The sequence below is a fragment of the Dipodomys merriami genome, unplaced genomic scaffold, assembly GCF_024711535.1.
Source record: "Dipodomys merriami isolate MVZ:Mamm:240054 unplaced genomic scaffold, mDipMer1.0.p SCAF_4, whole genome shotgun sequence".
NCBI classification, from domain to species: Eukaryota; Metazoa; Chordata; class Mammalia; order Rodentia; family Heteromyidae; genus Dipodomys; species Dipodomys merriami.
Window position 1 is genome coordinate 60,252,351 of NW_027205603.1, and position 18,933 is coordinate 60,271,283.

Consider the following 18,933-nt stretch of genomic DNA (forward strand, 5'->3'; position numbering starts at 1 on the left):
TGAGGGAAAGTGAAGGAAGGGGTGACACCCAAAAAGAACTATACTCATCTGAAATGGTAGCCCCTCTGTACAACATTTTTTTTTTTTGGGTCGGTCATGGGGGCTTGGGTACTGTCCCTCAGCTCTTTAGCTCAAAGCTACTGCTCTACCACTTAAGCCACAGCGCCACTTCTGGCTTTTTCTGCTTATGTGGTACTGAGGAATCGAACCCAGGGCCACATGCATACAAGGCAAGCACACTACCACTGAGCCACCTTCCCAGCTCCAACAACATATTAAATGATAATAAAATTCTATAACCCCCCTCCCTCTCTTAAAAAGTACCAACTGGGGACCAATGATTCAGACCTATAATCTTAACTACTCAGGAGGCTGAGACTTGGAGGTTCAAGGTTTGAGGCAAACCTAGATAGAAAAGTCCTGGATGTTCTATCTGCATAATAATCAGGAAAAAGCAAGGCTAGTGTCATTGCTCAAATGATACAGTGCCAGCTGAGCAAATAAGTAAAGAACACCAAAGGCTCTCAGTACAAACTCCAGTACCACTCTCACAGGAAAAAAAAAAAGGCAGAAAGAATATACTGACAGGAACAGAAAGAAAACACTTCTGCTTACAGGTATTGTCCCCTAAAGTTTGATGAGGTTTAAACCTAAGAGATTACACACTTCTTGCAGAAGTATATTAGCTAGATGACAAATGGCTTCTCTTGTCCTTCCTAGTTATTCATGATACTTTCTCCAAGAAGTAGCAAGTTCACTTTAATTGAATCACAAATATAGTAATTAGTTTTTGGTTTGTTTTGTTTTTTGTCAGTTGTGGGCACTGTCCCTCAGCTCTTCAGCTCAAGGCTAGCGCTCTACTACTTGAGCCACAGCACCACTTCCAGCTTTTTCTGTGCATGTGGTACTGAGGAATTGAACCCAGGGCCTTATGCATGCAAGGCAAGCACTCTACCAATAAACCACCTTTCCAGCCCAGTAATTAGTATATTTTTTTGGAGGGGGGTCCAGTCGTGGGGCCTGAATTCTGGACCTGGGCGCTGTCCCTCAGCTCTTCAGCTCAAGGCTAGCGCTCTACCACTTGAGCCACAGCGCCACTTCCAGCTTTTTTCTTTTTGCTTATGTGGTACTGAGGAATGGAACCCAGGGCCTCATACATGTAAGGCAAGTGCTCTACCACTGAGCCATCTTCCCAGCCCCGGTAATTAGTATTTTTAAAGCTCACAGAAAGTATACCAAAATCAAGTTTGAAGATAATCAAGTTTAGGGGCTAGGAAGGTGGCTGAGTGGTAGAGTGCTTGCCTTGCATGCATGAGGCCCTGGGTTCGATTCCTCAACACCACATAAGCAAAAAGAAAAAGAAAAGAAAAAAAAAGAAAAAAGCCTGAAGTGGCGCTGTGGCTCAAGTGGTAGAGCGCTAGCCTTGAGCTGAAGAGCTGAGGGACAGCGCCCAGGTCCAGAGTTCAGGCCCCACAACCGGACTCCCCCCCCCAAAAAAAAGAAAATAATCAAGTTTAAAATAAGAGAGAGAGATGAGTTCACACCTATAATTTTAGCTACTCAAGAGGCTGAAAGATTTCAGTTTAGAAGCCATCACCGGCAGAGTAGCTGAGGATTCTTATCTCTAATTAACTAGCAAAAAGTTGAAAATGGGAGCAGGGCTCAAGAGATAAAACTTCCAGCCTTAAGCAAAAAAGCCCAAAGCCCAAGCCTCTGTCCTGGAACAAAATAAGAAATAACACACATAAAAAGAGGGAGAGGCCCAGATAGGTTTAGCGATAACTCTAAATTCTATTAAAAAAAAAAATTATCACAATTCTTTTCAACCTCTTCTAGAAGACAGAAGCAGAGGAAATATCTCCTAATTCATTCTATAAGGAAAATATTAATACAGGTGGCAAACACAGATGGAAATCTTGGTCAACAACAGACAGACATGAAACAGTGTACCACAAAATTATGTAGTGAAGCCGAATCATTTCAATGGCCTATTGATATTGTAGCTATTACAACATGTTGCAATTGCCTACAGTATTCAATACAGTAACATGCTGCAGAGGTTTGTAGCAAGGAGCAATAAGCTGTGTCACAGAGCTTAGAGACATACTGGGCTATACCATTTAGATTTGTATAAGTGATATTCACATAGCAATTAAATAATTTAATATTTCTCAGAATGTATCCCTATCATGAAGAAGCCTGTGACATTTTTTTTTAGTTATCTTCAACAGCTATACAAAGTAGTTTCAATTAACATGTCCATTTTTGTGTATGGGCCTGTTAAATTTAAATGCATTTTGATCAGAATCACCTCTTCTATCATTCTCTCATCCACAAATCTTATCAGGTTTCCAAGTTCCACTTTCATGTATGACTCTATTTCCCACCATTCATCCTTCCACGTATATGGCCACCTCCTATTAAGTCCCTACATACCCCCACAGTCAAGACAGATGAAACATATGGCTTTATTAAATTAACCAAACATATTACAAGAAAACTAAAGCGGATGCTGGTAACTCACACTTGTAATCCCAGCTACTCAAGAGGCTAAGATTTGGTGATTACAGTTCAAAGCCAGCCCAGGCAGGAAAGTCCATGGGACTCATCTCCAATTAGCCACCAAAAACCAGATGTGGAGCTGTGGCTCAAGTGACAGAGTGCTTGCCTTGAAGATAAAAATCCAGACCTTGAGTACAAGCCCCAGGATGAACAAAAACAAGAGAGAAAGAAAAAAAACCCACAAACCAAAGTATCTCACAAACAGATACCAAAACTATTATCCTCAACAAAACATTAAATAATCAAATGCAACAATGCATAAAAGACCTGGGCTGGGAAGGTGGCTCATTGGCAGAGTGTTTGCCTTGCAAGCATGAGGCCCTGGGTTCAATTCCTCAGCACCACATAAGCAGAAAAAGCCAGAAGTGGCACTGTGGCTCAAGTGCCTTGAGCTGAAAAGCTGAGAACAGTGCCCAGAGTTCAGGCCCTATGAATAACCAAAAAAAAAAAAAAAAAAAAAAAGGAGTACCAGCCTAACAAGCCCTGAGTTTAAACCCCAGTACTGCCAAAATAAGCAACCACATACCAAGCTGGACACCAGTTACTCAAGCCTACTATCATAGTTACTCAGGAGGCTAAGACATAAGGATGGAGGTATGAAGCTAGCCCAGACAAATTTGAGATTTTTTTTTTTTGCAAGTCCTGAGGCTTGAACTCTGGGTCTGGGCACTTGAGCCATGGCACCACTCTGGCTTTTTCTGTTTGTGTGGTACTACGGAATCAAACCCAGGGCTTAATGCATACTAGGCAAGCACTCTAGCACTAAACCACATTCCCAGCCCAAATTTGAGATTCTTATCTCCAGTTAACCAGCAAAAAACTATAGAGGCAGGACTCAGGTGGTAAGAGTGTCAGCAATGAGCAAAAAAACCTACCAAAGGTAGGGCTGGGAAGGTGGCTCAGTGGTAGAGCAATTGCCTTGCATGCCTGAGACCCTGGGTTCGATTCCTCAGCACCACATAAGCAAAAAGAAAAAAAGCCGGAAGTGGCGTTGTGGCTCAAGTGGTAGAGTGCTAGCCTTGAGCTGAAGAGTTGAGGGAATCAAACCCAGGGCTTCATGCATGCAAGGCAAGCACTCTACCACTGAGCCACCTTCCCAGCCCATCCGTAAGACTCTTATCTCCAATAAACTATCTCCAAAAAAGCTGGAAGTGACACTGTGGCTCAAGAGGAAAAGCACTAGCTTTAAGCAAAAGAAGCTCAGGAACCAAACACCGGTGGCTTATGCCTGTAATTCTAGCTACTCAGAAGCTGAGATCTGAGGATAGTGGTTCAAAGCCAGCACCAGCAGGAACATCTGTGAGACTCCTATCTCCAACTAACCACCAGAAAACTGGAGATGACTCTGTAGCTCAAGTGGTAGAGCACTTGCCTTGAGCCGAAGAGCTGAGGGACAGCGTCCAGGCCCAGAGTTCAAGCCCCATGACAGACCAAAAAAAAAAAAAAGAAAGAAGCAGCAACTCAGGAACAGTGTACTGGCCTTGGTTTCAAGTCCCATGACAACAGCAAAAAAAATTACATGGTATCATATCAGTTTTATCACATCATAAGGCTAAAGAAGAAAAACAATCCAATTATTTAAAAAAATCCAATTCAGCAAACCAGGAATACAGGGGAACTTCCTCAACTTGCTGCAGAACATCTACCAAAAAAACCAACAGCCACATATCATAATGATGGTAAGAAACTAGAGGCTTTCTCACTGAGGTAAGGATCATGTAACAAATGCTTGATAAGAAATGTACTCATTATCTTGCCCATGTAATTGTAACCCCTTTGTACAATATTTTCACAATTAAAAAATAAAATAAAAGGTAAAGAAAAAAAAGCGATGCATGGAAACAAAAGAAACAGTGATTGGGAGGAAGATATTACAATGTCTTTGAATTCTAATATAAACTGCAATTCAATTCTGGGATATGTCAATGTAGGTTCATGATATTTAACAAATGCTGTGATTTGAGATGCCTAGAGTGGGAGTTGGCATTTGTGTGGAGGTAGAAGATACGAGAACTCAAGCAGTTAACTCTGCTGTGAACCTAAACAGTCCATTTAAAGAGGATAGGGAGCTAAATGGAGGAAGCCAAAGATCATTAACATTAGTATATTAATACTATTAGGTTTAAAAGTTGCCCAAAAATTAAACTAAGAAATCATTAAGATATTTAGAACAATCTAACAATTTCATCTCTCCATATTACCTTTCTTTTTCATTATTATGAACAGAAACAGGTTTGTTTGTTTTTTGGTGCTGGGGTTAAACCCAGAGTCTCACGCACGCTAGGCAAGTGTTCCAGCACTGAGCTATACCTAGAAACAGTTTTGAACAAAATAAAATGACATTTAAATTTTAATCAACTTGCTTATTATTAAAAGCACTGTAAGAAAATCTAGGTTTAAGTTCAGCATGTTTTCATCTTTCCTGTATATGCTACTATGATAACTAGTAAAGTTTGGTTTTTGTTTTGTTTTGTTTTTTGGTGGGCCTTAGGGTTTGAACTCTGGGCTTGGGCACTATCCCTCAGCTCTTCAGCTTAGGGTGAACACTCTACGACTTGTGCCACACAATGCCACTTCCAGCTTTCTGGTGGCTTATTGGAGATAAGTCTCATGGACTTTTCCTGCCCAGGCTGGCTTTGAACTGTATTCCTCAGATCTCAGCCTCCTGAGTAGCTAGGATTACATACATGAGCCACAGGTGCCCAGCTCTGTATTTTTTAAGACAGAAAAAAAATACCATTTAGAGGTGTTTCAGGAAAATGGAAATTCTGTCAAATCTGCATATAATTCTATTTCAAATTTCATTATTCATTATCCAAAAAGTTTAGCTATTTAATTGTACAAAACTTTCTCCAAGGGCTAGAAAGGTGACTCAGTGGTAGAGCGCTTGCCTTGCATGCCTGAGGCCTTGGGTTCGATTCCTCAGCACCACATAAGCAAAAAGAAAAAAGCCGGAAGTGGCGCTGTGGCTCAAGTGGTAGAGCGCTAGCCTTGACCTGAAGAGCTGAGGGACAATGCCCAGGCCCAGAATTCAGGCCCCATGATTGGACCCCTCTCCCCCCCCCCAAAAAAAAACTTTCTCCAAGTACTTTGGGAAAAGAGCTGGTCGTTGTCTATGACCTAATTGAACTGTACTAACATTGTATCTTAAAAGTGGAGGGCAGACCTAAAAGTCCACACATATTCATGATCCTCTAATATATACTGGTACCTATATGAGTATCTATGTACTTATATACAGAAACACATGAAAAAAATAAACAGTAACAGATTAACAGACATCTTTAAAACAGTAAGAAAACACTAAGGACAATTATATGTTAGATAATAAAGATTATAGAACATATTTCTAAGGAGATACTAATTACTGAAACTGGTAAGATGGAGAAAATCTGAAGAGACTAAATAACACATCTGAATCAGTATTAGAAATAAAATAAAAATTTCCTAACTGGACATCAATGGCTCGTGCCTATAAACCTAGCTACTTAGGAGGCTAAAATCTGAGGATTGTTAGTCAGAGCCCACTCGTGCAGGAAATTCCATGAGACTCTTGCCTCCAATTAAGCACCCAAAAAGCCAGAGGTTCATGTTTGGTTCAAGTGGTAGAGAAAATCCCAGACTCAAATGCAATAATTTTCCTATGATTCTACCAAATATTTAAATGAATCAATCCTTCACAAAATCTTCTTTAAAAAATAACCTCTCAGGCTGGGAAGGTGGCTCAGGGGTAGAGAGCTTGCCTTGCATGTATAAGGCCCTGGGTTCAATTCTTCAGCACCACAGAAGCAGAAAAAGCCAGGAGTAGAGCTGTGGCTCAAGTGGTAGAGCGCTAGCCTTGAGCTAAAGAGCTGAGGGATAGCACCCAGGCCCAGAGCTCAGGCCCCACAACCAGCAAAAAAATAACCTCTCAATGAGGTTATTAAGAAAGTTTCATGAGTAGATGAAGGATGAGACTGGAATAATTGTAGAGGGGGAGGATGGTGAAAGAGACGGTTACATGAGATGAAGAATAGGGTTGGAATAAACGAGGAAGGGGAATGATCGAAGAGGTGATATTGATCAAGATGCACTGTATTCATAAATTGACATGTTGAAATCCCTTTATATAAGTACTTACAGAAAACTTCTTAAAAACAACAAAGTTATAGATCAAAATTCTTTGTAAATACAGACATAAAAATACTCAACATGACCTGGGAACATGGCTGGCTCAGTGGTAGACTGCTTGCTTGCATGTATGAGGCCCTGGGTTCGATTCCTCAGCACCACATAAGCAGAAAAAGCTGGAAATAGTGGTAGAGCACTAGCCTTGAGCTGAAGAGCTGAGGAACAGTGCCCAGGCCCAGAGTTCAAGCTCCACGACCAACCCCCCCACCCAAAAAAAAATCAATCACGTTTATGGGGAAGATACTAAATTTTGCATTGGATATTCAAGAGTTTCTATATACCAGGCAGATAGATAGCTAGAGACATAAAGATTGGTTAAAAAAAAAAAAAGCAATCAGAAAAATTATTACAAGATCTAGCTTATATACAGAAATGAAGTGATGCAGGGACAATTTTTCTCTGATTATGGAGAAAAGCAGATTACAAAGAATAAGGAAAGACTCTGATGGAATATCAAAGATTTCTGAAATAACCAGATTGCTTTAATCTTCTCAATGAAGGTGTTGAAAAAAGGGAAATAAACTGATGAGGTATAAATAAAATATTAATTAGCAACTGGGGGGGCTAAAGTAAGCAAATGGTGGATAATATGAATGAATACTAGTTAGTAGGTTTGGGTCAGAAAGTGTTTAGTTGATAATTTGTAATAAAAATCTGTCAAAACATTGTTAATATTACCTAGAATCTAGTGAAATATTCTTCCATCAAGCAAAATTCTACGACATCTTTAAAATAGCTATCGGGGCTGGGAAAGGTGGCTTAGCATGTATGAGGCACTGGGTTTGATTTCTCAATACCACATAAACAGAAAAAGCTGGAAGTGGCACTGTGGTTCAAGTGGTAGAGAGCTATCCTTGACCATAGAGAGGCTAGGGACAGGCCCAGGACTTGAGTTCAAGTCCCAGAACTAGCAAAAAGAAAAAAAAAAACTAGTGTTAAATATGCCAATCTTCCCAAAATAAAGCCTCTGATAAATAATAACTTTAATAAGCAAGACATGACACAATCAATAAATTTGTCAATAATCACGTCTTAGCCTTTTGGCTAAGATCAAGTGTGATCACTTGCCAATAAAACTAGCAAGGTCCCACGTGCTGGTGGCTCCTGTCTGTAATCCTAGCCTACTCAGGAGGCTGAGATCTGAGGATTGTGGTTCAAAGCCAGGCCGGGCAGGAAACTCCATGAGACTCTTTTCTCCAATTAACCACCAGAAAACCAGAAGTAGTGCTGTGGCTCAAAGTGGTAGAGTATTTGCCTTGAGCTGAAAAGCTCAGGAACAGTACCCAGTACCCAGACCCAGAGTTCAAGCCCCATGACCAACAAAACAAAACAAATCAAAAAAACTAGCAAGATGGTGCTGGGAGGGATGCAGCACGGGCTCATGCCTCCTTAGCTACTCAGGAGGTTGAAACCTAAAGGATCATGGAAGCCACCAGCCCAGGCAGAAAAGCCTGTATGACTCCATCTCCAATTAATCAGCAAAATGCTGACCTGGAGTGTGCGGTCCAAATGGTAGGTAGCACAGGCTACAAGAGCATGAATATGAAGACTTGAGTTCAAGTTGACACCAAGAAACAAAAAAATGGCCAGACAATACAAATATGATAGCAAACTAAGAAAGGCTTACTAAGCAGTCTCTATATACATTCTATAAATAAGAAAAAATCTAAATAATAACTTCACATTTTTCTTATGAAATCCCACATTATGACCACTTGGTAAGCCTGTACCTCGTGGGGCTTGAACTCTGGGCCTGGCTGCTGTCCCTCAGCTCTTCAGCTCAAGGCTAGCGCTCTACCACTTGAGTCACAGCACCGTTTCCGGTTTTCTGGTGGTTTATTGGAGGTAAGAGTCTCATGGACTTTCCTGTCCCTGTTGGCTTTGAACCGCAATACTCAGATCTCAGCCTCCTGAGTGGCTAGGATTACAGGCATGAGCCACTGGCACCTGGTTGAATAGCCGTTAATTCATATATTACATGGGTCCAAGATACTCTAAACTGGGTTGGGAAGGTGGCTCAGTGGTAGAGCGCTTGCCTTGCATGCATGAGGCCCTGGGTTCAATTCCTCAGCACCACATAAGCAAAAAGAAAAAAGCCAGGAGTGGCGCTGTGGCTCAAGTGGTAGAGCGCTAGCCTTGAGCTGAAGAATAACGCCTAGGCCCAGAGTTCAGGCCCCATGACCGGACCCAAAAAAAAAAGATACTCTAAACTTAGTCACCCAAAAAGTAACAATATCCAAAACTGAATCAGCATACACTTAATTACATGACAATGAAGAAATACTTTAAGAGACTAAAAAAACTCTTAAGTATTTAAGTAATTTACTATTCTGAATTATGCGAGCAAGATAATTCAATGTCAAGAATCACTGTAAAAGAAGAGTATATGTAGTATTTTCCTCTGCTGCAAAATAATTGGTTATTCTCAAATTAACAATGCCTACTAACTAAAGAAGATTTCAATATATTATAACCTTAAATATCTTAAAAAAAAATAAATCAGTCTCAGGTGCTGCTGCTATCCATTTTCAATCTCAGCACTCATAGGCTAAGGCAAGATGATTTGAGCTTTAGGCTACATAGTAAGTTTGAAGCCAACTTGACTATATAGTGAGAGTCAAAAAAAAAAAAAAGGGCCAGGTGCCTGTAATCCTCACTACCAGGAGACTGAGACCTGAGGATCAAGGTTCAAAAAGCCAGCCTAAGCAGGAACTTAAGCAGACTCTTAAGAATCTCCAATGAACCACAGAAAACTGGAAGTGGTATTATGGCTCAAGTGGTAGAGGGCTAGCCTTGAGCTGAAGAGCTCAGGGACAACCCCCAGGCCCAGAGTTCAAGACCCATGACCAACCAAAAAAAAGAAAAAAAAAAGCTGGGCACTGTCTGCTCACGCCTGTATTCCTACATATTAGGAGGATTGTGGTTCAAAGCCAGGTTGGGCAGAAAAGTCCAGGAGACTCTTATCTCCAATTAACCACAAAAAGCCAGAAGGGAGGGGGCTGTGGCTCAAGTGGTACAGTGTTAGCCCTGAACACAAAAGCTAGGGCCAGTGCTCAGGCCCTGAGTTCAAGTCCAGGACTGGAGAAAAACAACAACAACAACAAATAAAAGAGAAATCATAACGCGCTATTTATAATAGGAAGAGAGCAGAGAAAAAAAGAATCACTACTTTTAAGTTTTAAGATATTTTTGAAACAATGTGTTTTTAACTCATGACAAAGTTTACAGAATTAAAAAATACCAAATATGAATACATATGTATATATGTACACTTACCATTGTGTCAGAATTAAGAATTTGTCTCATAAATTCCAAAAAAGAAGATGCAAGTTCTCCTGTGTCCTTACTAAATGTGCTGATCACTCGTTTCAGTAAACTATGGAGAGCACTACTGTTTTTCCTTAAAGAACTGTAAATAGAGAGGAAATACTGTGTTGAAATATGAGCATATAAAGACAGTATGAAGCCCGGGTGCCAGTGGCTCATGCCTATAATCCTAGCTAATCAGGAGACTGAGATCTGAGGATTATGGTTCAAAAGCAGCCCGGAGAGGAAACTCCACAAGACTTTTTTTTTTTTTTTTGGTCAGACCTGGGGTTTGAACTCAGAACTCAGGGTGTAGGCACTGTCTCTGAGCTTTTTTTGCTCAAAGCTAGCACTCTACCACTTGAGCCACTTCTGGCTTTTTCTCTTTATGTGGTGCTGAGGAATTGAACCCAGGGCTTCATGCATGCTAGGTAGGCACTCCACGAGACTCTTATCTCCAATAAACTACTCAAAAAAAGCCAGAAGTAGTGCTGTGGCTCAAGTGGTAGAGCGCTAGCCTTGAGCAAAAAGCAGCCCATGGACAGTGCCCAAGCTCAGATTTCAAGCCTCAGGACAAGCCAATATATATATATATATGAGATAGTATGAAAGGCTAGGAATGTGGTAGAGTGCTTGCCTTGCATGCATGAAGCCCTGGCTTTGATTCCTCTGTACCATACACACAGAAAAGACTAGAACTGGCACTGTGGCTCAGGTGGTAGAATGCTAGTGACTGCCCAGGCCCAGAGTTCAAGTCCCAGAACTGGCAAAAAAAAAAAAAAAGAAAGATAGTATGAGAAATGAACTATGTAAATTCAGACAATAAAATTTAGTTCATCATTTAAAAAATGCAAAAAAGCACCAGTGGCTCACACCTGTAATCCTAGCTACTCAGGAGGCTGAGATCTGAGGATTATAGTTCTAAGCCAGCCAGGGCAGGAAAGTCGGTGAGACTCTTATCTCCAATAAACCACTCAGAAAACCAGAAGTGGCGCTGTGGCTCAAGTGGTAGAGTGCTTGCCTTGAGCTGAAGACCTGAGGGACAGCACTCAGGCCCAGAGTTCAAGCCCCATGACTGACCAAAAAAAAAAACTTTTTGGTATGTCCATGTACACAATTTAACAAAGAAATATTCTGCCACTACGCCACTTCTTACCTTCCCCTTACATTTTTTTGGTGGTTAATTATAGATAAGAATCTCACAAACTATTCTTCCCAGGCTGGCTTAGAATCAGGATCCTCTGATCTCAGCATCCTGAGTAGTTAGGACTACATATGTGAGCCACTAGTATCCAGTTTATTTATTTATTTATTTTTTGCTTGTCGTGGGCCCTGAACTCTGGGCCTGGGCACTGTCCCTCAGCTCTTCAGCTCAAGGCTAGTGCTCTACCACTTGAGCCACTGCACCACTTCCAGGTTTTTCTGCTTATGTAGTGCTGAGGAATCGAACCCAGGGCCTCCTACATGCAAGGCCAGCACTCTGTCATTGAGCCACCTTCCCAGCCTTCAGTTTAATTTTTTTACTTCGTGGGGGGAGGGAGGGGTGCATGTGCTCATGTCAGTCCTCATGTTTGAGCTTGGGACTTAGGCACTGTCCCTGCAATCTTTCACTCAAGGCTAGATATCTACCACTTTGAGCCACAATGCCACTTCTGGTTTAAGAGTCTTGTGGACTTTCCTGACAAAGCTGGCTTTGAACCATGATCCTCAGATCTCAGCCTCCTGAGTAGATAGGATTATGGGCATGAGCTGCCAGTACCTGGCTTGTTCCATCATTTATATAGTTCTCAGTTGATCAACAGAATTTAAAGGGCAAACTATTCTAGTTATATCTTATAAGATATAATAGCCAAAACAGTAATAAGTATGAAATTAATGCTAGACATGCAGTATTTACATTTGGAAAATAACAGAGTCTAAGATGCCATCATACAAGACTACAAAAAGGCAAAATAAAAGCAGAAAGATTCAATTGCTGTTTGTGAGAACTCTATAGCATATTGAAATGGAATGGCACAAGAAACAGGAAAAAGACTAAATATAAAGGAAAATTATGTTAATGAATAGAGAAAGGGTCCAAAATTAGACTATACCAATGTTTAGACATGGCATAATATCTTAAGAAAGGGGGGCTGGGAAGGTGGCTCAGTGGTAGAGTGCTTGCCTTGCATGCATGAGGCCCTGGTTTCGATTCCTCAGCACTGCATAAGCAGAAAAAGCTGGAAGTGGTGCTGTGGCTCACTTAAGTGGTAGAGTGCTAGCCTTGAGCTGAAGAGCTGAGGGACAGCACCCAGGCCCAGAGTTCAGGCCTCATGACCACCACCACCACCAACAACAACAACAAAATCTTAAGAAAGTAGACTATTCTTCCAAGGGCTATTTAAACACAAAGTCCACAGATGGCCAGTGCTTAGTGATAAAGCACTAACATGTGCAAGAACCTAGATGCCTGCATGCCTGTAGTTCCAGCCTGTAGTCTCAGCTACTTGGGAGGCTAAGAGGAAGGACTTGTTTGAGATCATGAATTCAAGGCCAAACTAGACAATACAGAAAAATCTCAAACCAAAAATCCATACACGCACACACACACACACACACACTCACACACACACACACACACTCACACACAAACCCTAGCCAAATGACAGTGGCTCATGCCTACTCAGGAGGCTGATACCTGAGGATTGTGGCTCTAGGCAATCCAGGCAAAAAAATTCTTAAGACTCTTATCTCCAATGAAGCACCAAAAAAGATAAAAGTGGACTTATAACTCTAATGGTAAAGCAAAAATGTTCAGATAGCACCTAGGCCCTGAGTTTAAATCCCAGGACTGGGGGGGAGGGGGGGGGGACCAAAACCCTAGAAGTGTGCCAATGAGCTAGTTGCCGGTGGCTCACACCTATAACCTAGCTACTCAGGAAGCTGAGATCTGAGGATCACAGTTCAAAGCCATCCCAAGCAGGAAAGTACATGAGACTCTTATCTCCAATTAACCACCAGAAAACTGGAAGTGGCGCTATGGCTCAAGTGGTAAAGTGCTCTCTTTGAGCTGAAGAGCTAAAGGGCCAGTGCCCAGGCCCAGAGTTCAAACCCCACAACCAAAAAAAGAAAAAAGAAAACCAACTCTAATGCACTGCAATGCATTAGATGCAAATGCAAAATGGTATATCCAGTTTGTAAAACATTTTTATAGTTTCTTATTAAGGTTAAATGTACATCTATCATAGGACACAATAATTTCACTCAGAGATATCTACCCTAGAGCAATAAAAACTAAGGTTTACACAAAAAGCTGTGTGCAAGGCTTTATCCATAACTAAAATTTAGAAACAATTCAGAATGTTATAATACTGCTCACCAATTAAAAGTAAGTCCATTACTAGCATTGTTAATGAATACATATACACCAAAAAAATTCCCATAGAAGAAATTATACATTTAACCCTTCACAACAGGTAGAAATTAACTGATTTGGGAGAATGAGTGTCAATAAAATTTAAATCTAATAAGACATTAAAGGAGGACAAAGTCTTACCTTTTTAAATGAAATAATCCATAATCATGCTCTGCAAGAAACATCATCGTTCTAACACATGTCAGTAAACAGTTATAACTGCTTTCAGAGTTAGCTAAGGTAGCCAAGAGACAGTCACAGATTGAGGACATCAATTCTTTGTTTGGTAGAGAATTGGAGAGTTGCTCCAGTTCAGAAATAGAACCTTCAGAAGAAGTTGGCAAAATAAGGGCAATGTCCTGTGGAGGAAGGAAGGGGCAGACAAAAAATAAATTTTCTAAATAGCTATCACCATCATTTAGCACTATTGGTTCAGAAGTACACAGCAAAAAATACTTAATCATTTCATTAAAATATTGTTTTTATAGTCCCATAACAAATAGACCAAGAGCAAATATATCAAAACTCAAACATATTAAGAATAAAGGAGTTGCTTTGGCCTTTTATAAGTTAATATAAGAACACCTACCTAGGGACTAGGAATGCAGCTTAGTGGTCGAGTGCTTGCCTAGCATGTATGAAACCCTGGGTTTGATTCCTCAGTACTATATAAACACAAAAAGCCGGAAGTGGTGCTATGGCTCAAGTGGTAGAGTGCTAGCCTTGAGCGAAAGAAGTTCAGGGACAATGCCTGAGTTCAAGCCCCAGGACTGGCAAAAAAAAAAAAAAAACAAACAACCAAACACCTAAAAAAAGACATAGTTTACTTACTCACTACCTTACTTATATATAATTGTAATACTCTATATACATCATCACATCATCTTTATAATAATAAAAAATTTTTTAAAAACACTTAAAATATTTATTTTCCATATGTACTTTACTGGAGTATAATTTCAAATGGCTAAAACTTACTTTTAGTACCAAAATATTTCAAATCACTGAATTAATTCTGGTATATACAGAAAAATGTTAATTTATACAGAAAAATATTAATTAGAAATAAAAATTATATTATAATATAGAGACATTTTAATTTAATTTAAACATCAATACTGAAATGTAAAATTCATTTAAAAATGGATGAAAAAAAAACAGGCACTGGTGGCTCACATTTTAATCCTAGATATTCAGGAGGCTGAGATCTGCCAGCCTGGGCACAGAAGTCCATGAGACTTTGTCACCAATTAATCCACAAAAAACTGGAAGTAGAAAAGCACCAGCTTTAATCAAAAAAGCCAAGCAAGAGTGCTCAGCCCTGAGATCAAGCCTAGTGTCAACATCAAATGAAAAAGGGACAAGGGTGTAGGAATGGGTAAAGTTCATGAACACTTAAGAGCAATCATTCAATTAAATATTCTCGTCAGGGTTGGGAATGTGGCTTAGTGGTAGAGTGTTTGCTTAGCATGCACGAAGCCCTGAGTTCAATTCCTCAGTACCACATAAACAGAAGTAGCGCTGTGGCTCAAAGTGGTAGAGAGCTAGCCTAAAATGCTCAGGGGCAGCACTCAGGCCGAGTTCAAGCCCCATGACTGACAAAAAATAAATAAAAGATAAACACACACACACACTGGAACAAGGGCATGAACTCAAAGCACACGCGCATGCGCACACACGAACAAGGGCATGAACTCAAAGCCTAAAGCTCTTGCTTGGCTTTTTCCTCTTACAGTTGTTACTCTACCACTTGAGCCATACCTCTACTTCATTTTTTTGCTTGCTAACTGGATATAAGAGTCTCATGGATTTGTTTACCCAGGATGTTTTTTAACCTCCACCTTTAGATATCAGCCTTCTGAGTAACTAGGGTTATAGAAGTGAGCAATTAGTGCCTGGCTTGACTTGAGTCTTAAACATAACCAAGTTGGATTTTTGCTTTCCAACATTAAACTTTATTAAAAACATTCAGTATGATATTATCTGGCTTAAGAAATGGTCACCCTTCTATGTAATACCTTAATAATAACAATAAAATTACATTTAAAACTTAATATAAAAGTATATATAAAACTATATTAAAAAAGTTCAACCTGAATAAAAAAAAAAATCTGATAATCAGTTAGCATGAGAATTCTATCTAGGGGCTGGGAAGGTGGCTCAGTGGTAGAGCGCATGCCTTGCATGCCAGAGGCCCTGGGTTCGATTCCTCAGCACCACATAAGCAAAAAGAAAAAAGCCGGAAGTGGCGCCGTGGCTCACGTGGTAGAGGGCTAGCCTTGAGCTGAAGAGCTGAGGGACAGCGCCCAGGCCCAGAGTTCAGGCCCCACGACGGGACCAAAAAAAAAAAAAAAAAAAAAAAAAGAATTCTATCTAGGGGGCTGGAAAGGTAGCTCAGTGGTAGAGTGCTTGCCTTGCATGTGTGAGGCCCTGGGTTCCATTCCTGAGCACCACATAAGCAGGAAAAAAAAAAAGCCGGAAGTGGCACTGTGGCTCAAGTGGTAGAGTGCTAGCCTTGAGCTGAGGGACAGCGCCCAGGCCCAGAGTTCAAGCCCCACGACTGGACCTCCCCCCACCCCCACCCCCCCAAAAAAAAGAATTCTATCTAGCAGGCACTGGCTATAATTGTAGCTACTCAGGAAGCTGAAATCTGAGGATCACAGTTCAAAGCCAGCCTGGGCAGGAAAATCCATGAAACTCTTATCTCCAAGAAACCACCAGAAAAACGAAAGTGGTGCTGTGGCTCCAGTGGTAGAGTGCTAGCCTTGAGCTGAAGAGCTGAGGGACAGTGCCCAAGCACGGTGTTCAAGCACCACAACTGACAAAAAAAAAAGAAAAAGAAAAAAAAAATTCTATCTAAAATGCGGTTAGGCATCAAAACCTTCTCCAAAGATCTTAAACACAAAGGTAAGCACAGTGGCTCCTATCTGTAATTCTAATTACTAAAGAGGTAGAAATGGAGAAGATCACAGATTAATGCCAGCCCAAATGAAAAGTTGGGGGGTGGGGTGGGAGATGGGAAGGGATGGGAAGGGTAAACAAAAGAGGAGGCAACAATGCTTGATAAGAAATGTACTCATTACCTTGCCCATGTAATTGTAACCCCTCTGTACGGTATTTTCATAATAAAAAAAGAAAAGAAAAGTTCAGAAGAACCAATCTCAACAAATAGTTAGATGTGGTGGTGAGTGTCCCTCATTTCAACTATTCAGGAAGTGTAAACAGAGGATCAAGGTACAAGCCTATTTGAAAAATAACTATTCAAAAAATACCTGAAGCAAAATGGGCTAGGGTGACATGACTCAAGTGGTAGAGTAACTGCCTGATACGTCCAAGAATCTGAGTTCAAATTTCAGCACTTAAAAAAATTCCAATTACGCCGGGCGCTGGTGGCTCACTCCTGTAATCCTAGCTACTCAGGAGGCTGAGATCTGAGGATCACGGTTCAAAGCCAGCCCGGGCAGGAGAGACTGTGAGACTCCTATCTCCAATAAACCACCAGAAAACCGGAAGTGGCGCTGTAGCTCAAGTGGTAGAGCACTCACCTTGAGCTGAAGAGCTGAGGGACAGCTCCCCGGCCCAGAGTTCAAGCCCCACAACCGACCAAAAAAAAAAAAAAAACTCCAATTACATTTGGCTTTTAAAACTAATGTTGTTATCTTGTGAACAATGCACTAATTCTCAATGCCTTTAAAAGTTGTCCTAGGTGCTGGGAATGTGGCTTAGTGATAGAATGTTTGCTAACATGCATGAAGCCCTAGATTTGATTCCTCAGTACCACATAAATAGAAAGAGCCAGAAGTAGCACTGTGGCCCAAGTGGTTGATAGCCATGAGAAAAAGAAGCTCAGGGACAATGCCCAGGCCCTGAATTCAAGCCCCAGGACTGGCAATAATAATAATAATAAGGAGGGGGAGGGCAAAATAATTTAACTCAGTAATAAAGCCATAAAATTCAAGCATGACTTAGCATATAATGTAATTGGTATAGACATTAACCATCCTTAAAATGTTGAAACAGTGTTATAAAAGCACTTATCCAGCCCCTCTACACAGCATCTTTACAATAAATTTTTTTTTGGGGGGGGTCCGGTCGTGGGGCCTGAACTCTGGGCCTGGGCACTGTCCCTCAGCTCTTCAGCTCAAGGTTAGCGCTCTACCACTGGAGCCACAGCGCCACTTCCGGCTTTTTTCTTTTTGCTTATGTAGTGCTGAGGAATTGAACCCAGGGCCTCAGGCATGCAAGGCAAGCACTCTACCACTGAGCCACCTTCCCAGCCCCACAATAAAAATTTTTTTAAAAAAGCAATTATCCAAAACTGCAACATTACAAAGGATAAGGAAAAAGCTCTTTAGAGAAACCCATGAAATACCCCAAAAAGCTATGAAACGACAAATCATTTTACTGTTGCTTCACTTACCAAATTTATGTTCCTAAACAATAGTAGGACTAATAAAATATAGGTGACATCTCCTTGTTCACAACCAAGATGTATAGCAAGAGCTTTAAAACATACATATACACACTAACTTTATAAATAATTATAAAGAAATACCTGATCACAGAGAGACTGCAAAATAGATGTGATATATTCAACACACTGTTGCCGAATAACACTGTCTCCAGGAGACCGCACCAAAGCTAAAAGATCTTGGAATATTTCTGCATATCTTTCATCACCTTTAATAGTTCCATTAATTAGGTGCAAAATAGCTAATTTACAAGCTTTATGTGAAGCCAGAGCATCAAGAAGAGCAAGCAATCTTGTGGTTTGGCTAGTATACTGTTTTTCTTTATCTTCTGAAGTGCTGGAATAAAATTAACATATTTAGTAAACAAGTTCTTGATTTTAAAGGCACTATTTAATACTTATTTTTCTATACATTATCAATTTACACAAATTTTGTATAAAACATTTCATTCTTGGATATGATAGTTTTCTAGAATTTTTTTGTCAGCAGTGGGGCTTGAACTTAGGGTCTAGGCACTGTCCCTGAGCTCTTTTGCTCAAAGCCAGTGCTCTACCACTTGTGCCAGAGCTCCACTTCTGGTTTTCTGATGTTTAACTGGAGATAAGAGTCTCATAAACTTTCATGCCTGGGCTAACTTTGAACTACAGTCCTCTCAGATCTCAGCCTAAATAGCTGGGATCACAGGCATGAGCCACCAGCACCTGGCTTAGTCTTCTAGAATTTTACCATGACTCTAAAATTTTATAAGTCCAAGTTTTTAATAATATATTTTCTTTTCTTTTTTTTTTTTGGGGGGGGGGTGGTTGTGGGGCCTAAACTCTGGGCTTGGGAACTCTCCCTCAGTTCTTCAGCTAACGGCTAGGGCTCTACCATTTGAGCTACAGCGCCACTTCCAGCTTTTTCTGCTTGTGTGGTACTGAGGAATCAAACTCAGAGCCTCGTACATGCAAGACAAGCACTCTACCACTAAGCCACTTTTCCAGCCCTAATATTTTCTTAATATTTACTTTTCCATAGTTTATCTTCCTT

At 40.6% G+C, this 18,933-nt stretch overlaps 1 protein-coding gene across 2 annotated transcripts in view; it reads right to left on the reverse strand.

Moving 5' to 3' along the window:
* Nucleotides 1-18,933, reverse strand: part of Virma (vir like m6A methyltransferase associated) — a 73,493-nt gene that overhangs the window by 12,577 nt on the left and 41,983 nt on the right. For both annotated transcript variants that reach the window (XM_069991081.1, XM_069991080.1), the window contains exons 15-17: nt 17,988-18,240; nt 13,574-13,791; nt 10,009-10,141 (exon numbers count right to left, since the gene is read on the reverse strand). In XM_069991081.1, the coding sequence (XP_069847182.1) occupies nt 10,009-10,141; nt 13,574-13,791; nt 17,988-18,240 (604 nt within the window). The remainder of the gene's footprint in view (nt 1-10,008; nt 10,142-13,573; nt 13,792-17,987; nt 18,241-18,933) is intronic.